We start from the raw sequence: 24880 nt of genomic DNA, 5'->3' as shown, positions 1-24880 counted from the left end.
GCATACAGCCAAGAATATTTCTTAGTCAATTTCTTCATTGACAAGATTTGAGAAATGTGCCATCACTGCAAAATGTTCCCAAGGTCGAGAGTTCAAATGCAATATTTGGTAAAATTGCCTCTTCTATGCTTATGATTGCAGCAAGAAGACAAGGGAGCTGGCAGAGTGGTAGACTAGTCCAGTTTAGAGTTGTTACCGTAGGCACTTGTTTGTTATGCACCATTATCTACAATTCTTACTAATTTTTCAAGAAGAAAAATGATGAGCTTGTACAAATAACGCATAGGTATCTTGTTCAGAATAATAGTGTATGAGTATGATCAAATATATTATGTAATCAATTTTAATTCTAATAATAAAGAATTGTTTTTTTTTTATCATTTTTATACTATTTGATAAAATAATTAACCTGATAAATGTTCTTGATTAAAATTAAAGTTTTATTATTATAATATATATTATGAAAATGACAAACAAATCTCTTATAATTTTAATCTAAATTGTTCTTTGATCATAGAATTATTGTGAATAGGATATTGATAATCTGGATATATCAATATATATGTAATAGTCTTTATTGGATAAAGATTAATTGATCTCATTTATTAAATTGCATATATAGATGATCTACATGTAGATGTCATCATTGAATTGACTCAATTGAGAATTCCTAATAGTTAATATTACCTTGATATGTCAATAGAAAGTTTTGAAAAAGAAATATAATAGTTTCAATTGACCGGGTAATTAACAAGTTATTTATTATATTATATTTTAATTTCAAACACTTAATGTCTTAGGACACTAGTTAAATGAATATTGGATATATTAAATACTTGTAGAATTAATAATTAATTAAGAAGGAATTCATCAACTTTTAGTAATGAGTTTTAATTCTGTGATAATTAAGACCTTGGCTAGAACAATATTGAATGAAATAAAAAAGAGTCTCTTAAGTCATTCATCGATTAAATGTGTTAGTTTATTAGAGTATGACAATAATACTATACTCTAAGGTTAACCTTGAGCGGTAAATGATAAAAGAAAATATTACATTATTCTTCATTGGTTTTTGAAGGTAAAAAAATATTACTTCATGCTATTCGGCATTAAGGAGTGTTACTAGACGCCTACCTTGATTAATAAATTAATTATGATTATTTTAATATCGGTTTAATATTGAACCTATAGAGTCATACACAAATGAGTATTTCAATTTTTGCAAAAGAAAAATAATTTATTTGATAATTTAATTATATGAGATAATTTTTATTTTTATAAAGATAAACAAATATGAAATTATTTTAAATAAAATCTTTCCTTCTTTTTCTCTTTGAGAAAAGCCCACATTCATATCTCTTCAAAAGCATTTAACTACGAGTAAGGTGCAACAACCACACATTAGAAAAAGTTTAAACTTAGTTTTAAACGCGAAAAGTAGAAAAAAATTGTTCTATTAAAGAGTTGATAACAAATATTGATCTCGATGTTGATACACACATAAAGTCTTCACAACATTAAATAACTTTGTACTTCAATAACTCGTATCCAGTTGTGTTCATTTTTTTTTACGATAATATATTTTAAACCAAAAATAAATTCTTTTTATTTGGCTATGTGTGTCATAAACACTAATTTTTCTTATAGGGTACTCATAAGTTTTATGAATGAACCCCACTACTTATTACAAGTGGCTAGCTGCTCTTGGAGATATGAAGACAAGTAGCATTCTTTACAATCTTTAGAGATCGTTATTAATGTGATGCATATTTTGCAATTGTCACTCCATCACAAGATGTGACTTCACTATTCTTTACTTTTCATTTGGGGCTCAAACAGAAAAAATTTTCATTTACATGAAATAGATATAGATATCCAGGAACAAAAAGAGGATAAAATAAAACGCGTTATGTCCAAAATGCACTTATAGCAGCCAAGATACATTGTCTTAGTCAAATTACAACTTTTAATAAATCTGAAACAGGGGAACTTTAATATCATCTCCTGCATTTTCTATTTTAAATATTATATTTTAAGAGGTTCATATTATATGTCCTTACACTTGGTACTAATTTCTACCTTTGAGACTGTATACTCACACTAAGAATCAGTATAGCATAAGAATCTTCAAACTTTTTTTCTCTGATATAACATCCCACAATGTAAAGAACTTGAGATGCATGCCTTCACTTGTCAACACTGTCACATAGCATCCATGTTCCATAAAGTGGAATCCCCCATGCTGTCTAGCATCCATCCATTCCCTGCAGTCTGAAAATCAAACTGTGAGAAGTCATAAGTATCCATTGCTGAAAGGGGATCCATGTTTATGCCTTCCATGCCATAGTTATTGGTATCAAGATAGCAATTGTCCTGGATTGGATAGCTGCAAACATTGTTCTCAAACACATTGGGAGGACTTTTGGGGTGTTCAGAAATTTCTAGTGGCTGTGAAAATTGGAAGGAATCTGGGGATGGATTGATGGGGTTGGACATAGTACTAAAATGATTAGCATCATCCATAATAAATTTCCTTTGCGGGGGAGATGATGAAGAAGACATAGAAGGATTAATATTGAAGCTGCTTGACATTGAACTCATAGAAGCTTCTCCAGAATTCCCTAAATTCATCATGGTTGTCATGGAAGAGTGAGGGCTTGGAGAATTGCTCTGTTCCATCTTTTGGAGCAATCTTGGCATCCAAAAACACTTGACAGCATCAATGAATCTCTTGCTACCAGACTCAATGTTAAGCTGGCGTGCCTGTTTCTGTACCCTTGTTCTCCAATAGTTCTTGATCTCATTGTCTGTTCTTCCTGGCAGATGCTGAGCAATTTTTGACCACCTATCCCCAAATGGACAACAACAAAAATATGTTAATTAAAATTCATTGTTTTTTTTTTATTGGCAAATGTTAGTTATTAGTTTTTGTTATAATGTTAGTGGGAGAGATTCCAACCCACAAACTCTTCCTCCCTCTTTCTCCCTTTAACCACTAAATCAATCTTATATCTCCCAATTAAAACTCATTGTGGTTCAACAGGGCTAATTTCGAGTGCATAAATACTCATTTTGTGGACAGGATCGTTGGTTAATTACCTGTTACCCCACTTGGAATGGAGTTCGAGGATCAAGAGTTGCTCCTGTGGAGTGAGGTTCCCTCTCTTAATGTCTGGTTTCAAATAATTCAGCCATCTGAGTCTGCAACTTTTTCCAGTCCTCTTCAATCCTGAAATGTTGGAATAACATTAAAAAGGTATAAAACGGTGAGAAATGAGAATGAACTTATTCTTCTCTAACTTTAAGAGTACAAGGAATCTGTACCTGCACTTTTGGCTAACATATTCCAACGACCTTCACCATGACGAGCAATATAGTGTATAAGTAAGCTGTCTTCTTCAAGAGTCCAAGGACCTCTTCTCAGCTCACTCTCTTCTTCATTACAACTCAAATCTCTCTTTGCAATTGTGGACATGGTTGGTGTTTTTGTGGGGTTCTTCTTCAAGTTACAAAGAAAGTGTGATATGGATCAGAACAAAGATGAAGCTAACAGCAGTAGGAAGCAAATTAATTAGAAATGAGTTCGAGTGAGTGTTTCTACATGAACATTGGCCTATATATATATATATACTCCCCACGGAATTTTGTTAAATGGGTTTGGTAGAGTAAGACTAGGGAACAAGAGGCTATACGTTATAGCTCGTGGAATAACCAAAGTTGTGATGTATATATTATTATGCCCTTTTTCAAAATAGGTCCCACCTATATTATTCCTTAGTTATGCAAAACACCCTGACAAAGATACTTGCAAGTGTTAACAAAACACACCCTGACGTGTCCATTGCACCATTATCTCCCACTAAACAAACATCAAAGAATCTAAACCGTTGACAGAAGCGGGAATATATTAAGCCTATGCTATTAACTAAGGGAGTTAACTAACTCGGGAGGGGTGCAAATCAAGAATTTTCCTCTACCCTATGGAGAAGATTTTGGAGACTTGACTATGTAAATATTGATTGTGCAAAAATTAGTTGTGGAATAATTTGATTAATAAACATGGTTCAAATGCACTTTTTTGCTTTTAGAATCGATTCTAGCTTGCAGAACCCAAGAGAAATAAAACAGGCTAAAGATTCTTTCTTAAGTATCCATGTGCCCCATGTTAATGACTAAAGAAAATCTCCATATACTAATTACATTCCATATATTTTTTTTAACTTATAGAGAATCTAGTATCTTTCTGTCGTAATATATATCTGAACGTGAAACCAATGTTCTAGAAAGAAAGAAAAAAATATTTTCAAGGGAATTTTAACCTCATCTCCAATGGTATGCCTTTATTTCGGACTAGGGTAACACTTTATAAAGAAGTAGAAGCAGCAAAAATTCATGTCATATATATATATATATATATATATATATATATATATATATATATTTGGCTATCTGATTCACCACTAAATCTATACAAAGTTGCGTTACTACTCTACAGTTTACACAATGATTGTATTTTTCTTATTCTGTGGGAGTTCTCTCTCTCTCAAAATTTGTCCTTTACATCACTGTTCCAGTAAGTGGTCTTCATCACTTTTTTTTTCTTCTATAATCATAGTTGTGATCATACTTGTTTTTTTCCTGCAGAAAAAGACTCGTTAGAAAAGTAACTATACTTCTTTTCCATTAGCATAATGACTTGCCTATTACGTAATTAAGTTTGGGTCTCCTACCTATTGTCCTCCGGAGTTGAACAGCCAAAGAAATAATAAAGAGATTTATTTTTAAAAAATTTACGTTATGAATACATTAAAAATCGTCATGAATACATTAAAAATCATTATAATATATTAATAATATTCTTTAAGAGTTAATCAATTAAAAATTATTATTGGTATGACTTTTAAAAATTATAAAAATAAAAAAAATAATTCAAAATCATTATTGATATGACGGTTAATTAAGAGTTAATAAAAAAAATCAATAAATTTATTATAAATAATATTTTGTAATTAAAAAATAGTATGATAACATTTTTATAGTATTTTATTTTTAATAAAATAAATAATACATGCACTAATTATGTGAATGGTTGAACGATGTTATAAAAAAAATTTATATTATTATCTAGTCCCAGATTATAGTATGTGATAAGTGTTTCGGTGTGACATGATCACGGAGCCTTTAATTATGTGCTTCTCACGAGCTTTTTAGTTCATCTTTGAACAATCCCGAGCTCCAATGGTAGTGCTTTGCTATGTAGATTCCTAGTCGCCACAAAAGAGAAGTCATCTATAAGGATTCTAATGCTTAAGTTGGTAAGAGGTTAATATGAGATGATTTTAGAAAATTTGGCATACCCAGATATTGTGTAGTTTTGTATGCTTTTATAACTTTCGTCTTTATAATATGGGTTGAGATAGGATAATTACCTTAAAGATAAAGTCATTCTATTGAGGAGGCTAAGTAGGTACTCTGAACTGTTACATAGTTGATAAAAAAAATTATTATTGATGTCGTTGGAGATTGTTTTGGGTCTTTCCTAATCTATTGACATTTCCAGACATTAACTTGGGAGGATTAGGTGTTATATTGGATTTGGATTTCGCCACATTTAGAACCGTAAATTTTTTTCTTTTATAAGTTATTTTAAATAAAATCATTGATTTATAACAAGTTTTTTTATACTTACAATGTATAACTATCAACTATTAAGTGTGTGTTTATTTTTCAGTTACTTTCAACTCAACATGAATCCAAACTCCTACTTCGTTTTCCAATTTTTTTTCCTGGAAAATAGGAAAACAACATTCAACATGGTTCAAGTTGAAAATAACACACCCTAAACAGTTTTTATCAAGTTTTCTTAGAAAACTTGTTAATATTTATCGTTAATAGTTTGTTGACCAAATAATAAGTGTGGAAAAGCTCTGAACAAAAGAAAATTTTATTTGAACATTAAATAATTAATATTGTATAATAATTATTTTTATATATTCATAAAAAAAAAAAAAAAACAAAAGGTGCCAAAGAAAAGGACTTGAAATGAATGGATGGACCCGTGGTCTGTTTTCTAAGTAATTTTCCATATAAGTAACGTCTTTGACTGAGCAAAACTATAAGGGAAAAGAACAGAACAGTGTAGAGATACAATGTAAGAAGCATACAGACCGGTGGGGAAGAAGCACGTCAGCAACTAAATGTTGGTGAGTAGGGACAAAGCCAGCTGTTTCTCTCTTTTTTCTTCCCATAAAACCCGCAGAGGTCAAACCACTGACAGAAACAGAATCCGGCGTGGTCCTAATAACAACAATAAACACATGCACTGATGCACCAATTTCATTCAAATACACGTTTGCAAAAAAAAAAGAAGAAAAAAAAAACCTTAAGAATGTGTTTGGATGGAAAAATTTAAAATTTTAAGAATTTTAAATACTTTTATTGAAATTCTTTTATTTTCAAAATTTTGTGTTTGGATAAAAAAATTAAAATTATGAGATGAAAAAAATGAATGAAAAAAAAGAGAAAATATAGTTGATGTACCATATCGATATTTTAGGAGCTGTGTTTCTTGAAGGAGAAGACTGTGAGAAAAGAATTTCAATTTCTCACTAGAAGAAAATTGAAATTCCAGATTTTTAGTTGTTTAAAATTCTGTTTTAAAATTTCAAAATTTTAAATTCTTCATAAAAAAACATCCAAACAATGAATTTCAAATTACAGAAATTTAAATTTTTTGATAAATTACTTTCTTCAGTTAAATTTTTTTATCCAAACGCACTCTAAATAAAATAGTATATATGGTGAGGAATTTCTGGAGTAAAATTTTGAGTTCAAATTAATTAAATGAAAAATAATGTAAGAATTTTGCTTCCTTAAATGTATATAAGAGATAAGAGATGACATTTGAGTTCAAAATCATTTTATTTTAGGAAATAAAGAAGAGAAATTGGATTTTTTTTCTAAAAAAGGACAATTCAAAACACACAAGAATGGTGTTAGGTTTTTTCTCCGTTTACATTCAATCCACATATATAAATAGAGCTTAATTTATATGTACGGTTAGTGTATCACATACGCGATACGTCAGTTGTGATCCAACGAAGGTGAAAAAACTTTAGCTTGAACGACTAAAATCCTACAAGCATGTCAAAATTATGTAAGTTCTAAAATCCAATGATGTGGTGTGTTGCATAAAAACAGAGACATCATCATACTTATGCAAAAACTCACAAGCCTCCAACATATGTTGCATAAAAAAACAGTGGTGATATCCCGTAAATCACCTACTACATAATTAAATTCAGACCTAATAAAACAACAAGAGCATATTACACCAATATACCGTACAATCCTGGAGTATAATTCAGCATGATCAGTGATGATTGATGTTGTAGATGCTTCCCTATCAGCCTTTAGAATTTGCTCAGTGATAACAAATGTTCCATATACTCCACTTGTAAAAGGAAGAAGAGAAGTTATATACACCTGATGCATAAATAAAAACAGCGTAAATTTTAAAGCTGGTTTTGGATTTTGTTTTAATTTTTTTTGCCATGATATAGAAAATTATAGAATTCAAATAAAGACAACGATGATTTAGGAAAAAAAATAATTGGAGGTATATAATTACAATAGAGAGGTAGAAGTAACAATTGCCTTGACCGTATAACCTAAGGTTTAAAAAGAAAGCCTAATTTTTTAAGTGCTAACAATTAGTACCTTCAAATTTAAATTAAACTAGAATGCTATGCACATGTAGCACATATATATTGGAGAGAGAGAAAAATAATAACGAAAGAAAAAAAAAGCAGTGGGCTCGTGTTACATAAAATGTTGACACATCAATATAAAAATGGAGGTTGGGAAAATTTTATATAAGTATAGACTAAGTGTCATTTTGATATTAATTTGATTAATTAAAAAAATTAAAAAATTAATTTGATTAATTGAAAAATATTAAAAAAATTAATTTGACACTTTTATTTATATAATATAGTGATTGTATATAAAAAAATTATTCCGTTCGTTTGTAAGGGTTAGAATGTTAATGATAAATATTTGCGTGTATTTAAATTAACTGCAAAAACTAACAATTGCTATTCTGATGATATTTGGTAGCTATAAAAATTGTATTTAATTAACTGTAAAAGAATTTTACTCTAATGGTTTTTGAAGATGGCAACTATTTTTTTTTAACAAGATACACTTTATTTGAATTTATGATCAAATCTATTTTATTAAAAGAAGGAATGATGAATGTCATTGATATACACAACATCCATGCTAATTAAAATGTATGAAAAAAAGACTATGCACTTTTGATGTTATCATCCAATTAGAAACTACTGTTTTTTTTATAAAGTTATTGATAGTAACAAAATCATCTTAAAAATCATATTAACAATAAGTTATGATTAAATGATAATATAAAATTATTTTATACTATAAGTATTTCTATTCCTGTTAAACTTAAAAAATTTCTTTTAAATCAGGACATATTGTATCGATATTTACTAATTTGATAGAATGTATCAAAGTTCAAAAATTAAAATTCAAAATAATACTGATTAAATTTAAACAATAATATATATATATATATATATATATATATATATATATATATAAGGAATGAAAATATAAAGAAATGGAAGCATGAGGAATTGTACAAAAAATTAAAAAAGGAAATAAATTTTAAATTTTTTTTGTATTTTATCATAAATATCCAAATTTATAATATAAAAATAGATACTATAAAACTCAATTTTATTCAAAGCTTAAAGTCTTAAACCCAGTATCATTATATTTTAGAGTTGTTAGATATTCAAAAGAGCACAAGCTTTTGTTTTTTATGATGATAAAATGAAAAGCATGAGTATCGTTAGTTCAGAATAATATGAACAGTTAATGATTGAAGGAGAGATAATATGGTACTGGACATGAAAATGTCACTTCACACAAAGAATGGAGGAGGTGGTAAAAAGGCTTGAAAGTTCTTTCAAGGTGGAGATAGATAGATAGATGCTTTTTTATCTCTTGCCTTTTTCGTTCTAAAAGCCTAGGGATAATTAATGTGACATGTGATGGATTAACAAAATTTTGGTCATATGTTTCATTTTCCATTAATTAAGGCTAGCATGATATATGTACGACATATAATAATTAAAAGGCCTTACAAAAGAGCATGCGTGCTTGTTTGCGTGGTGGGCACAGCACAGCGTGTTGTATGACTTAATTAAGAACATAATTCTGATTGATTAAATAAGTTGGGACCGTAAGTGTTCATCACTTTTTCAAGTTTTTCTATTCCTAGCTTCTTTCCTTCTCTTTATCCATGTACCTTATACTTTGATCGGATAAGTAAAAGGTACATGTATCGGATAAGTACTTAATTATTATATAAATATTTTATGTATAAACTATTTTTATAATTGAAACTTGGAAAAGGAACTAAGATTAAATTTCTCTAAACCATAAACACTAATCCTTTTTATATAAGTTACCATAAGTCATTTTCATAAGTTATCTTGGAGTGAAAACAATTTATGAAAAATACATCATAAGCTATATTTTCATAAGTTTTTCCTACAAGTGCTTATGTCATAACATAAGTTTAAATAAGTTGTGAATAAAATTTTTCAAAACGAGACTTAAATATATTCAAGAAAAATAATTGAATATAATATGTTTTATATTAATAATTTTAACGTTGTTTTCCGAGTTTCTGATTAAAAATAGATTTTATATTGATATCTGTCACAGTAAAAGTTAGCATTTAAAATTAGTTAATTATTAATTTGCACAAAAAACGTGAAACTTTATTTTGAATAAGAGAATAATATTAAAAACACTTAAGGTTCATCCTTAAAAAACTTATTATCTAAAATTGAATTAGCATGATTAATAATTTAGTGTTTGTGCCTATCATATTATTGTACATTTCCATTAAGATATTAAAATAGTAAAATCATTAAAGAAAAAACAAATTAGGAGTTAGAAATGCATGCTAACTGGTATTCATTGATCTCCACCGTTTTTTTTAATATCACGGACATACCATGTAAAAAGAAAATAAATAAAATATTAAGTATTAACATATAGTTGAACATAGTAGATAGTATATGGTTAGCTTGCTGATGAAGGTAGAATGAAAAAAAAAGTTTCTAAATTCGAGTCTCTCTAATAATAAAAACTAATAAATTAATAAGTAACAACTAATATTTAATTATAAAAAATATAATTAAACATTTGGATTTAACATGTATGTGTGTGTTTTTATTTTTAAAAGATTTAATTAGGCCCTTGTTTTTTAAAATAGATTTAATTTTTTCCTTTTAGTTTTAGAAGTTTCAATTTCAATTAGGTCCTTTATTTTTTAAATAAGTTCAGTTTGTCCCATTTTAAATAAATTTTGGACTTTTTTTATGAGTATAAAATTAAAAGACAGAAAATAAGAAAACAAAAGCTAACAACAGCTATCTAAAATGCAAAACTCTTGAAGGATCAACATAGTTAGAGGCAACACTAAAGGAGGATATGAAATCAACAAAGTAAGATCAAATTGATAGGAGCCCATTTTGGAGAGGAAATCTGCACAAAAATTAGCTTCCCTAAATGAGTGTTGAAAGTGTAATTCCCACCGCAAGTTCTTGAAGACTTGAATTTTCTTTATAATTGAAGCATGCGGATGGAAAGAGGTGACGTTCTGATCAATAAGCTACAAAGACAACTTAGAGTTAGATTCACAAATCAGACCTCTAATACCTTTATCCTAATCTATCCTCAAACCGTGATAAAGAGCAAAAAGCTCAGTTGCCAATAATGTTGTATATCCGAAAGAGCCATACTATCTTATTTTCTATTCACCCAAGCAATCTTTAATGACGCCACCAAAATCAGACGGACCAAGATTGCCTCTTGAACTATCATCAGTGTTCAATTTATGCATTCCTTCAAAATTTAGACCCATTTTTTCTTTTAAAATGTTTGCAGCTAATAGAAGAAAAATAGAACCAGATTGAATCCATTTTAAAAAATAAGAGACGTAATTAAACCTTTTAAAATTAAAGATACCAAATTAAACTCATTTAAAAATAAGAAACATAATTAAACTTTTTAAACATAAGATGACCAAATTCAGCTTTACTAAATAAATTAAGGACCACGAAAGTAAACATTTGATATTCAAAAGTGGCTAATTTGATTGGGTCGATTTTTGACAAAATTGGGCTACACAGCCATTTTGTGTGTCAAGCATCATGGTGAAAAAAATGCCTCACCCACCGCACTCCCCCCTTGCCTTCTCTTAGGCTTTTGCTATTTACACATTAATGTTTACTAAATGCACTTTTCTTTTCCTTTTTTACATAAAATTATTTAAATAACCTTCTCTGTCTCTCATCTGTTTCACCACACTCCCCCTGTTTTACTGTGCTCTCTCCCGTGCAATTTCACCGCAGTCCCCCTTTCAATTCTCCTTCCTCTCCAATTTGTGCTTGAAATTGAGTGAAGGGTTCTCATTAATCTGTCTACGTGGTTGGTTTGTGGTTGTTGGGGTTGATTGAATGTCGCTGGATAATTTTGGTGCGTAGAAGAGAAAGTGAATGGAAATTTATGTCTTGTGCCACTATTTTTGAGATTTTAATTGGTTGGAGTGGATTGAAGCTCATCGTGAATGCTATGGTGGTGGGGTTTGTGCGACAACATGCAGTGAAGATATAGCGGAGGAGGCACATGCTCAAAGGGGTTTTGTTCGACCTAGATAGTGCGGGAGTGTATTAGAAAATATGGGAAGCGTAAATAGAAACTGCTCTTCCCTTTCTGATTCCAAATCCGTGGTTTCACTTTTCTTTTCTTCTCAGTAACAATAACAATGTTGTTCATTCCCGTCGTCGTCGAGATTTGAAGCATATATCATTGATCCATTCCTCGTCGAGCATCGATTCGCAGTCGTCCAATTCGCTGCAGTTCGTGGTGTTGAGGTGCTAATTGCAAATGGCTACATCTGTTAATGACAGTAAGCGTGGGCACTGGAAGCGAAAAGAGTTGTGGTTTCTTGTAATTTATGCAATCCTTTTCTATGTTATCATCATCAACCGTTCACTTCAACTCTCTCGTGGTATATATCTCTTTTTCACTCTCTAATTGTCTTTTCTCTTACCAATTGCTTAATTCCCGAGCATTGACTGCTTTTGATTTTCACAGATTATTACAAACACCTACGCGGTTTGCGCCCGGGTTGGCTCATAGCTCATTACCTCAATGTATGATAATTTTTTTCTGTTGCAAGTATTTCAGTAGTTGTTTGTCTTGTTGCAATGCTTGCTGATCAAATGCACATTCTTTTCTGTTTTGTGTAAAGGATGTTTCAGATGCTCAGTGGAGGAATTTTCGAGGAAATATACCTGTTCTTACTCTTGTCTTTGCAATTTTCACTCTGCTGGCCAATTTCACGAGGGCCTTCTTTAATTTAAGAGTGAAGGGAATGTCCATTGTCTGGCTTTTATTTTCTTCTGCCTACTTATCATATCTTCATGGAGCATGGTACGGGCGTGGTGCATTGTCTTTCTTTCACTATTATTATTCCTTACCTTCTTTTCTTTAGTCTAGTCTAACTTTGAGTTTGTTTGTTCCATTTGCAGCATTGTATTTATCCTGTCAATAGCTACTGGTAATTTTCTTCTTGTAAAGGTGCGTGTAATAGAACAACGAACAAGTCTTAGTTGGGAACCCGTAATATTGGTGTTTTTAATTATAGAAGGGCAGGTTGTTCTGGCCCTGAAAAGTTCCAACAAATTTCGTTTTTCATGGACAAGTATGGCCAAAAAGAAAGTGTTAAGTTTTTTAGGCCAAATAAATGCATTTATGGCTTGGAAAATATTTCTCTGTATTTTCAGTCAAAGAGTAAATCCCTCTTATAGAGAGGGGAAAATAATATGCTATAATAACAGATTACTACTTGAATGGTCATTGTAGGCTCACAACTCTTGTCCTGGATATTTATTGACAGAGATATTGACTGATAACAACTTTTGATGCTTGACCATTTTTTCATCAATGTTTAAGTCTCAATAAATATAATCCATTTGTTCCTAAACAGACAATGTTTTTGTCAATCATTATATTGTAGCATTTAATTACCTTATTTACAACTTTTCCTACAGTTATCATGTAAGACTAATCCTGTTTCAGCAGATCTTTGCACAGAAGGAGTACTTTCCTCTTGTAGTTTGGAGTTACAACATATTGTTTCTTCTCTGTAATCGGATTTATGAAGGATATTCATTCTCTATGTTTGGGTAAGAGGCATAAGATTTGTTTTACTATTATATTTTATGCTAGGAGTAATTCTATTTCCACTTAAGATTATGTATTTACATTGCAGGCAACAGTGGGCATTTTTGGACAATTACCGGGGCAGCTTTAGGTGGCACATATGTTTCAACTTTGGTATTTGTTTCATTATTTAATTGAGTTCCTATGCTATCTCTAATAAAAGTCAGAGTAGTCCATTTATATGTGATTCTTACATTGCTTTGCCTTATTCTTTTTTCCCTAATTAATGTTAGTTGTACTGTTCCTCAACCATCACCAGCATTAATATGAAATTACACTAATCATTCCTCACTTTGTTACTGTTGTCATGTTATGCTGATTTATTATTTAGAACACTTATGCGCCAGAATATTAAAATTTGGTGATATAAACATTTAAAATTCTATTTTTATTTTGTATTTTATGAATTATATATGAATGTCTTTGTATTCTCATTTTGTATACCGTTATGTAATGTGACAATAACAATAACTTAATCTATGTTTCTTTATATTTAAGCTTAGATTTTTGTGACAGTTGTTTTGCGCATGATAAGCTTTGGATTCGATTTTCACTGGAGTAATCAAGATTCTCACTTTGATAAGGAGGTATGTTTTTTGTTTCTGATAATGGTACTTGTTTGTTTTGAATATAAGATTCTACTCTACAGTTTCTCTCTCAGTTTAATATGGTTGCAAGGATGACTGTATGTTATAATGCTGTAGACAAATACTTTTGAATTTTTATTACTTAGGAGTTATTCTTGATTGTTGAGAATCTGAAAGATATTCTAAATGATATTGTAATAAATGTAGTTTGTAGGCATATAATCCCTGATTTACCGGAAACCAAATATCCTGTATTTATGTCTAATCAATGCTATAAGCCTATGTAAAAATGCATCGGCTGTGTACTTTAACACACAGTTTCAGTCTATTATCCCTTTGTATTTTCTCCTATTTTACATTGATGTTTCATCAAAGACATAAATCATTTTAGCGTCATGTAGAATGTAAATTATGTTTGATTACTTTTGGAAAATAGGTCATGATGTACCTAGAGTAGTAGCTTACATTTTATTTTTTGTCTTTTGTATACCTGTTGTACTTGTTCTATTCAGAGCTCTGTATTTTGTACTTACCTCTCTTTAGCTTACTGAGTAAGCTAAGTTTTCTAATATAATAGATCCTAAGTGTGGAGAACACACTTGTGGATTTCCATTCAATCATAAGTTACATTCAAGTTGGTATCAGAGTGGGAACGATCCCGCTCTGCCTGATTATCCCTACAAGTCACGCGCTCCGAAAGTCTGCCATGCACTGTCATGCACAACTTCCCCACAGCACCTCTCTTGGAGCATGAGATCCACGCACTGCCTTCTGCTGGTCAGAATCATGCTCCGACAGTCCAAAAAGGTTTGTCGGACCTATCTGGGCCCAGATCTGCTCTCGAATTTTCATTATCTCTCTTCAACGTTGGTGTTTCTTCAAGTTGGGAAATTTGAAGGTTCTGTTTGTGCAAATCTTTTGTCTCTGTCTCTTGTTGTGAGATGGCCTCCACAAATCCTTTTGGATCTTCCTTTTCCGTTGGTCCCACTGTCAGTTCTACTATGGGTTCCACTGTTTTGTTTTCTGGGACACCAGTCATAACCTAAAGCTGAATGGCAGAAAAAACTACTTGTCCTAGTCCTCTTCTGTGGAACTTTGGTTCCTTGGCCAAGGACATCATGAGCACTTAGAGAAGCAGGTTACTGAAATACCTGCAGAAAGACAAGAACAATGGAAACAAATTGATTTCCAGCTTTGTGCCTTGCTGTGGCAGTCAGTAGAGCCAAACATCTTAGTGACCTTAAGGTCTTTCAAAACATGTTACTCCTTTTGGAAGAAGGCCCAAAAGATTTATGCCAATGATATTCAGAGATTGTATGATGCAGTTGACAAATTGACCTCTCTTAAACAAATAGATCATGAAATGACCTTGTTTGTAGTTCAGTTTCAGTCTACAGTTGAAGAATTAAGAATGTTCCTAGATGCTGAGTCAGTGGAAGAGATGAAAAGAAAGCATGACAACTTGTATATGGTGTTGGCCTTACGGGCCATGAACCCAGATTTTGATCATATTTGTGATCAAGTTCTGACTAATCAAGAAGTTCCCTCAATGGAGAGTCTTCTTACACGCCTCCTTCGTGTTCCTAATTCGAGAAAGAATGAAAATTCACTTGAGCTTATTGAATCTTCAACAATGGTGTCCAGTCGAAGAAGAGGAGGTCGTGGAAATCGTGGATGTGGAGGACGCAGTGGTGGCAGAAATGGTCAGCTTTACTGCACACATTGTAAGATAAGGGGCCACACTCAAGACTCCTGCTATGATATAGTTGGGTGGCCTGAGAAAACAGCAAATGTCTCCACATCGAAAACACATGAGCCAAAGTTTTCTGAAGAGTATCAAAAGTACCTCCGACTGAAGTCCAATAGTCAGGCTCAATCATCCTCTGGCCCAAGTACTTCAACAGCTTGCATCTCTCATTCTGTGGATAGTCAAGATCCATGGGTAATTGATTCAGGTGCTTCCGATCATATATTTGGTAATAGTTCTCTATTCACCTCTCTGTCTCTTCCTAAAATTCTTCATCTAATCACACTAGTAAATGGCACCAAAGTCACTTCTAAAGGAGTTGACAAAGTCTCTATTTCTCTGTCCTTAAACTTGGATCCAGTCCTTTTTGTCCCTAACCGTCCTTTCAATTTAGTTTCTCTTAGTCAACTAACAAAAACATTAAATTGTTCTGTAACATTCGATGTTGATTCCTTTGTTATACAGGAATGTGGTACAAGTCGGTTGATTGACGTAGGACATGAATCCAGAGGTCTCTACTATTTTGAAACAAGTTCATCAGTGTCTTGTTTCTTTTCCACCATTCACTCTGATATTTGGGGTTCAAGCCGTGTCACATATTTTGGTTTTAGATATCTATGGATAGTCAAGATCCATGGGTAATTGATTCAGGTGCTTCCGATCATATATTTGGTAATAGTTCTCTATTCACCTCTCTGTCTCTTCCTAAAATTCCTCATCTAATCACACTAGCAAATGGCACCAAAGTTACTTCTAAAGGAGTTGGCAAAGTCTCTATTTCTCTGTCCTTAAACATGGATCCAGTCCTTTTTGTCCCTAACTGTCCTTTCAATTTAGTTTCTCTTAGTCAACTAACAAAAACATTAAATTGTTTTGTAACATTCGATGTTGATTCCTTTGTTATACAGGAATGTGGTACAAGTCGGTTGATTGGCGTAGGACATGAATCCAGAGGTCTCTACTATTTTGAAACAAGTTCATTAGTGTCTTGTTTTTTTTCCACCATTCACTCTGATATTTGCGGTCCTAGCCGTGTCACATATTTTGGTTTCAGATATTTTGTTACCTTTATTGATGAATACTCCAAATGTACTTGGGTTTATTCAATGAAAGATCGATCTGAACTTTTGCCTATATTTATGTCTTTCTTTAATGAAATCAAGACCGAATTTGGAAAAGTGATTAAGATTCTTAGGTGTGATAATGCCAAAATGTATTTCTCCTCTAATCTCTCTTCATTTTTTACCACTCAAGGCATTTGACATCAGTCCACATGCCCACACACACCACAATAAAATGGTATAGCAGAAAGAAAAAAATAGACATTTAGTTGAAACTGCACATACCTTATTGCTTGGTGCAAATGTTCCAGTTCATCATTGGGGTGATGCCATCCTTACTACATGTTTTTTAATTAATAGAATGCCATCTTCATCTCTTGAGAATAGAGTTCCTCATTCAATCCTTTTTCCAAAAGAACCCTTGTTTCATGTCTCCCCTCGTATTTGTAGTTGTACTTGTTTTGTTCATGATGTTTCACCAGGGCTGGAAAAGTTATCAGCAAAAGCCATTAAGTGTGTCTTTCTTGGTTACTTTTGTCTACAAAAAGGATACCGTTGCTATTCACCGCGCACTAAACAATACTATAAGTCGGCTGATGTCACCTTTGAAGAAACTCCCACTTTCTCTTCTTCAATGCAGGATTTCAATTCTGTCCAACAAGTCTTGCTTGTTCCATCTCTTACTCCATTAGTGTCACCAGTCCATGAAATCCCTAGCATGGACACAAGTCAAGCCACCTATCCAATCAGCCCAACTCGATCTCCTCAAAGTGTTGACCAGCATGAATCACAAAGAAAGTTGTCTAGTCCTATGTCACAAGGAGAGTCCTTTGCTTCATGTCTGTCACCTTCAACGACTCATACCACGGTTCCAATCTAGATCTACCAGAAATTTTCATCCTATTTATAATTTTTTGAGTTATCACTGGTTTTCTCCTTATTTTTCCTTTATTTCATCCATATCACCTCTCACCATTCCTAAAAATATTCATGAAGAACTTGATCACCCTGGGTGGTGACAAGCCATGGTTGTTGAGATGCAGGCTCTTGAAAGCAGTGGCACATGGGAGTTAGTTCCCTTACCTCTTGGGAAGCAGACAGTCGGTTGTAGATGGGTATATGCTATTAAGGTTAGGCCTAATGGTGAAGTTGATCGCCTTAAGGCTCGACTGGTGGCAAAAGGATACACTTAGATATATGGTTTTGATTATGGTGATACCTTTTCTCCTGTTGCCAAATTCACCACTGTCCATTTATTTCTTGCTGTGGCTGCCATTCGTCATTGGCCTCTCTATCAGTTGGACATCAAAATTGTTTTTCTACATTGTGACCTAGAATAAGAGATATACATGGAGCAACCTCCTGGATTTATTGCTTAGGGGGAATGTGGGTTAGTTTGTAAACTGCTCAGATCTCTTTATGGCCTCAAATAATCGCCAGGCATTTGGATTAAAACTTAGTGAAGCAGATCATTCATTCTTCTATGGTCACACCTCACCAAGTGTATTTATTTGATCGTCTATGTTGATGACATAATTATCAGAAAAAATGCTGCTGCTGCAATTTCTCAGCTGAAAAAACATCTATTCAGCCATTTTAAGACCATAGACCTTGGATGTCTAAAAGTCTAAAATACTTCCTTGGTATAGAGGTAGCTCAATCAAACAAAGGCATTGTTATTTCTCAAAGGAAGTACGCTTTGGATATTCTAAATGAAACTGGCATGAGTGGACATTGACAGTCCCATGAATTCAAATCAAAAGTTGATGGCTGAACAGGGTGAATCCCTCTCAGATCCTGAGAGGTAAGGAGACTAGTTGGGAAACTCATTTATCTCACAATCACCAGACCTGACATCTCTTATGCAGTTGGAGCAGTGAGTCAATTTATGCAGAATCCTTACACTAATCATTGGAATGCTGTCACTCAAATGCTTAGGTACATTAAAAAGGCTCCAAGACAAGGGTTGCTGTATGAAGATAAGGGAAACACCCATGTTACTGGGTATTGTGATGCTGATTGGGGAGGTTCTCCTATAGTCAGGCACTCTACTACTGGATATTGTGTGTTCATAGGAGGAAATCTGATTTCTTGGAAGAGCAAGAAAGAGAATGTTGTTGCTCGATCTAGTGCAGAAGCTGAGTAGAGCAATGGCCTCAACTACTTGTGAACTTATGTGGATCAAGCAACTTCTTCCAGAACTTAAGTTTTGTGAAGTTTAGCAGATGCAGCTCTATTGTGATGATTAGGCAGCGCTTCATATTGCCTCTAATCCAGTATTCCATGAAAGAACCAAGCACATAGAAGTTGCCTGCTACTTTGTTCGAGAGAAACTAATGGCTAAGGAAATTAGTACAGAAAAAAATTGGCTCTAATGATCAACTCGCAGGTATTTTGACTAAGTCATTAAGGGAGCCTAGGATTCAATTTTTGTGTTCCAAGCTTAGTGCTATGGTTTATATGCTCCAGCTTGAGGGGGAATGTTGGAAAATAGGTTATGATGTACCTAGAGTAGTAGCTTACATTTTATTGTGTCTTTTGTATTCCTGTTGTACCTGGTCTGTTCAGAGCTCTGTATTTTGTACTTATCTCTTCAGCTTACTGAGTAAGCTAAGTTTTCTAATATAATAGAACCTAAGTGTGGATAACACACTTGGGGATTTCCATTCAATCATCTCTAGTTACATTCAAGTATTACTATTTAAATAATTTTGTCTTGAATGCTCCACTTCACTAGTACAAAAGACCATACTAGTTTAATTAGGTTGTAGTTTTTTTATATTTCTACAGATTTGACAATAGTCTGGGAAAGCCTTGTTCAGTTAATTTCCTTTTAGGTAAAACCTATTATGTGTCTGTCTTCATGTTTCTTAATGGTCAATTTTGACATTTTCTGGGCTTTGCATTGCTTGAAACATTTTAGCTTGCAATATCAACGTCTAGTGCGTATTTTGTCATGGAGCTGTTGACTAATTATGTAGCTTTGTGATTTTGGGTATCAATATGATTAATGACTATTTTTCTCAATGTCTTATTCTTTGATTATTGCAGAAGCATTATCAACGTTGTCATATTTGTAAATCCGGAAAATCTTGCTATCAAGTTTTACAGGTTAGCATAGCTGCTAGTTAAACTCAAGCACAAGTTGAAATTTATCATAGTTGCCTAGTTATGTTTTATGCTGGGTTTTTTTTCCTAATGTTTGTTTTTAAGAAGTTATAATTTCTATTGGCCATGTGGACACATTTTTTCCACCTCATAATTTTAATTACATTACCAGGAGAGAAGTCTACACAATGACAAGTTTGGATATATCACATACCTTTGTTATTTGGTATATGCACCACTTTATATTGCTGGTCCAATACTGAACTTCAATGCCTTTGCCTCACAGGTTTGTGACTGCTAGTTATTTTGATTTTGACGGTTTAAGCTTCATTTTGAGTAGTTCTATTGAGGAAGTAAACCCTCATCTTGTTATTTTCAAAAATAGAAGTATATGTAAGATATGATTTGTTTGAAACGGAAAAGAAACCACCACATTTGTAATCATTGTTTAGAAATTTGATGTGATATCACCAAGTGGGGTGGATGAAATGGAGGAGTTCCTCAAGTATCTTTTGTAGCAAAAGGTCCCATTCAAGCATAAGAAAACTTTTACCGTACAACTACAATACCTCTGATGTTGTATGGAATGGAATTTTAGATAGTTAAAAGCCAGCCTGAGAATAAATTCAATACAGTGATGATTAGAAGTACTAGATTAGGGCCTTATTTGGATAAATTTTTCTATAAGCACTTATAGGAAAAGAAAATAAAAAGGAATAATGAAATAAGTCGTCCACGAAATAATATTTGAATACTTGAAAAGTTTGTGATAAAATAAGATATAGTTAGACTAGAAAAACCTGCGCTCAAAATAAAAAAAAAATATTCCTTTTTTATTTCGAGCCCGCTCTTGAGTTAACTTTGGATAAGCTACCTTTTAAAAACACTAGTCAAAGGCAACAGCTTCCAATCTCATAAGTTAAAATTAACTTTTTGGAGAAGCTAAATGATTTTAACTTATCCAAAAAAATGGTTTTAACTTATACATAAAATAATTTTAGCTTATGGGAGAAACTTATTTCATTTTTCTTTCATATTTTCTTCTCCTATAAGTCCTTATGGAGGAGCTTATCCAAACAGGTCCAAGATAGGATTAAAAATATATGCATTAGAGAGAATGTGTGGGTAGCACTTATTATAGAAAAAAAAATAGTAGTTTCTCATCTTAGGTGATTCAGGCACGTATCGAGAACAACTGTTGAAGACCTAATAAGGAGAGTTAATCAGTTGGAGGGTATCCCTGTCCCTAGAGGCTGGGGAGACGACTGATAGGGAGAGAAAATCATAATCAACAAAAAATTAAGTAGAAGGGTAATCTTATTATTAATTTCAAGTAGTAGCAGTAGGAAATAATAATCTCAGCTTATATGTTCCCAAGTGCAACGGCCATTACAAAGATTAACTTTGATTCAACAAAGGCTACAACCAATGCTTCCAGAATGATCCTCCCCTCAAGATACCCATGATCTATGACTAAAAATTGCCTCAAAGATTAACTTCTTGCTGATAGTGTCCCTTGCCAACTTATCAATCTTCTCATTCAACATGACTTTGGAACTTATATCATTAGCTTTGGGCCTCCTGTAAGACTGTTCAATAGCTCCAAGGCTCAGGTTCCCATCATCCTCCCCACTTCTACTACTTCCTTAAATGAGAAGAGCATCTTCCCAAATAGCTTCATTTTTTGACTGATTTTGCCATTGTTTCACTAAAGGTCCATTATGGATGATTCTTCTGCAGCTAAAGCTGCTGCTTGTGCAAAAAAAATAAAAAATTCTTCTAAAGCCATACTAGTTGAAAAATATTCTTTTCAACTTAGAAAGAATATGGAAAATAGGAAATTTCTGAGACACGAAATCTATCATTTCTTGTTTCCCTCTTAAGAATTCCTGAATGGTTCTTGTGTCAGTGATTTTTTCAAGTGTTTTTGAATGGTTGCTTGAGTTTCTTTTTGTTGATGATACTGGTTCTAAATTTTTGCAGATAGATGTTCCTCAAAACACTAATTCAGTTAGAAATGTGACACTCAATGGTTTCCGCTGGGTATTGAGTCTTCTCCTTATGGAATTAATGACACATCTATTCTACTATAATGCCTTTGCTAATAGGTGAGAACTTCAGTATTCAGGAAAGAACCACGTGTTATAGTTAATTTTTAATCCAATTTTATTGTTTGGTAGCTGAAATAATTTCTTAATCAATTAGTGATTTGTGGAAGCACTTATCTCCTATGGACGTGTTCATCATTGGATATGGCGTAAGAGAATACATATACATATACATATACATCAATTAAGTGGTTTTACTGAACCCATTGACGTCAACTAATCATGTAGCCAACCTCACCTTGTGGGATAAGGCTTAGTGGTTGTTGTTGTTTTTGTATCATGAAAACTAAATTTTCCCAATTATATCAGCATGCTGCCTTGTCATTCTTTTCTATTTATTTGTTTCAGGTGTTAAACTTCATGTGGCTAAAATTTTTACTGATCTGGCGCTTTTTCCGCTTCTGGTCACTGGTAGGTTACTTGCTCGTTAAGCATATAGCATAAATGTTCAAGTACATATTTGAAGAAAGTCAGTACTTTGAATCATATGTTGTAGATAAACGGAATTGAGACTCCAGAGAATATGCCAAAATGTATTAATAATTGTCACAACTTGGAAGGCTTTTGGAAAAACTGGCATGCTTCCTTCAACAAGTGGCTTGTGAGGTGCAATAAATTCTTTTTCCTGGATTTGTCTTTGTTTTCCCAGATAATAACTTAAAATTTGGATGGGTCAAAATTCAGGTATATATACATTCCTCTTGGGGGATCTAAGAAAAAGCTACTAAATGTGTGGGTTGTTTTCACATTTGTTGCAATCTGGCATGATTTAGAGTGGTATGTTTCCCTTTATTGTCCAAATTCAATCTATTCTACCTGTAAAAGTTGCAGAGTTTTTTATCAGATATTTTATGCTTGATTGTTCTTATGGACCTTAGGAAGCTTCTTTCATGGGCATGGTTGACGTGTTTATTCTTCATCCCTGAGTTGGTTTTAAAATCAGCAGCAAAAGCATTTCAGGTAATGCATATCCACAATTTCCCTTTTCTAAAGTTTTCATTGATCCTAAGTTGTTATGCTTGCTGTCTAACATGGAGGTAAATTTGATTATCAGGCTCAAAGTTCTTTTGGAGAATGCATATTTCGTGAACTCAGTGCTGTTGCTGGTGCAGTGACAATTACTTGTCTTATGGTTTGTCCTTGAATGCCCTCACAGAACATAAGAATATCACATTTTTACCTGATTAAGTAAAAGAATGTTTTAAGGGGCCAGTTCATTAAGCAACAAGTTATCCTGTTGAACCAATTGATCCAGTGCAAGGCCTTTTATACAACAAATTTGATGTTCAATTTTACACATCAATATAAGTGAACCAATTGCACTCAAGTTTACTTTTTTTACATCAGCCAAATTGAACCCAAGTCTGACAAAATCTATATCTGATTACAACTGCTACTCTTACAACAAATAAATATATATAGCCCAGTACATAGTTTAAAACTATAGCATATCTCACTGTACCAGGAGATTTTAGAGTTCTGGCTCTCTTTCCCAATCCTGACTCTAAGTCTAAATTAAAACCTCTCTGTTATTTCCCTCTCCTCTCCTATTGTTTGTATTCACTGTCCACTGTTCTAACTAACTGATAATACGTGTGAGTTCATATTGAAGTTAAGTTCAATGTGTACCACGCTTCCTTTTACTCTTCAACATTGGAAAGTGGGAAATGTCCGTTCAACGGGTTTCCAAACACAGCCAATTGTCAATAGAACTGTTATTGAATCTGTTCTAGTCGCTGATACTTGGGCCAAGTATCTAACAAAGTCATACAAAAAAGGATTCAAAGAGTGGTAAATGGTTTAGTTTACACGTTAACTTAAGTAAACCATTCTTTTTGGCCTTTTTTCTTTGCTGAGTGTTTATTATTTCTGTTTTGGTAGAAACTGTTGTATTTTTTCGTAAAACAAAAACAGTCCATATCTAATTTAAATACCATGACATTTCTTGACAGGTGGCTAATCTGGTTGGATTTGTGGTTGGACCAACTGGCATTAACTGGTTGCTTTCTTCTTTCCTTAACAATAATGGTATGCCAAGTATCCCTAGCCTTTTAACTTAATTGTAGTTTAAGTACAGTGAAAATTTCATTTGAAAATTCCATGACACAGGTTTGCCTGTCCTTGGTGGCATGCTTATGACATTTTACGTTGGAACAAAGGTTTGAAATGTTCAGCATTTATTTATATTTTCCATACTTAGAAATTTTTTTCTTTTCCTCCCATCCATTTTTGTTTATAATCTTCAACCTGGATATTTGCAGATTATGTTCCACATAGATGAGGCAAAGCAAAGGTCGCCCTGAACTGGGACAAATAATTTTTTACCATAATACTTGGTGCAAATATTCATACTCATGTTTAGTGCTAGGAGTTTCAAATCCAGTACAGAACAATGTTCTTGACTTGGAGGTGTCTGTGGGTGCCTTTTTTTTTTTTGACAGATTTCCTGATGGGTGATGCATTATTGTACATAAATTGGGAGCCATGCCTTCTAATTTTCTACACCATCTAATGTCACAGAATACACGGAAAAATGAAAAAGTAAATCTGTTGAACTTGACACCTTATAACACCGATTTTTTGGTTTATTGTTCTGATATGTTGTTTCAAGGTATGATCTTGAGATATATTCGGTTCTCGGGAGCTCCAATCTTTAGAAAAACCCTTTTACCCCTACATTGTTTTGGCCTTTTTATTTGAACATTTTGATGGATCTTTGGTGTTACTTACAAGTTGCGGTTACTATCTCCGAGTTTATAATTATAGATTTATAGTTGCGCGTGTTAGTCCTTTTAAGCTTTTATACCTTATTAAGATTCAAACGAAATATACAATAAATTATATCAACACGATATCTATTAGTTTGCGAAATGAACTGTTTTTTGTTTCCTGGGGGGAAGAGTTAAGCTAAGCACCAAGTGTATACAAAATCAAATT

The 24880-nt window shown here is 32.7% G+C and overlaps 2 protein-coding genes across 4 annotated transcripts; one reads left to right on the top strand and one right to left on the bottom strand.

Moving 5' to 3' along the window:
- Positions 1-1887: 1887 nt before the first annotated feature.
- Positions 1888-3638, bottom strand: LOC114402848 (transcription factor MYB62-like). Its single transcript, XM_028365534.1, has 3 exons — positions 3325-3638; positions 3100-3229; positions 1888-2845 (listed from the first exon to the last, which is right to left on the bottom strand). Exons 1-3 carry the CDS (start codon positions 3473-3475, stop codon positions 2203-2205), a joined length of 924 nt encoding a protein of 307 aa, XP_028221335.1. The 5' UTR covers positions 3476-3638; the 3' UTR covers positions 1888-2202.
- Positions 3639-11412: 7774 nt separating this feature from the next.
- Positions 11413-24619, top strand: LOC114403909 (putative membrane-bound O-acyltransferase C24H6.01c). 3 transcript variants are annotated; one of them, XM_028367133.1, is made up of 19 exons: positions 11413-12115; positions 12202-12260; positions 12359-12540; positions 12639-12687; positions 13192-13295; positions 13382-13446; positions 13849-13919; positions 19779-19838; positions 20008-20121; positions 21819-21943; positions 22041-22092; positions 22292-22354; positions 22440-22549; positions 22628-22720; positions 22822-22903; positions 22998-23075; positions 23896-23971; positions 24053-24102; positions 24205-24619. In XM_028367133.1, the coding sequence occupies exons 1-19, from the start codon at positions 11992-11994 to the stop codon at positions 24244-24246; spliced, it is 1599 nt and encodes a 532-aa protein (XP_028222934.1). In that variant the 5' UTR covers positions 11413-11991; the 3' UTR covers positions 24247-24619. The 3 variants fall into 3 exon arrangements, with proteins under 3 accessions (XP_028222934.1, XP_028222935.1, XP_028222936.1); XM_028367135.1 differs by having other exon boundaries at positions 12037-12115; positions 12369-12540; XM_028367134.1 differs by lacking the exon at positions 19779-19838.
- The last annotated feature ends 261 nt before the right edge of the window (positions 24620-24880 follow it).

Source organism: Glycine soja, chromosome 20 (genome assembly GCF_004193775.1).
Source record: "Glycine soja cultivar W05 chromosome 20, ASM419377v2, whole genome shotgun sequence".
NCBI lineage: Eukaryota > Viridiplantae > Streptophyta > Magnoliopsida > Fabales > Fabaceae > Glycine > Glycine soja.
Note: the sequence above shows the minus strand (reverse complement) of the source record. Positions and strands in the feature narration are given on the sequence as shown.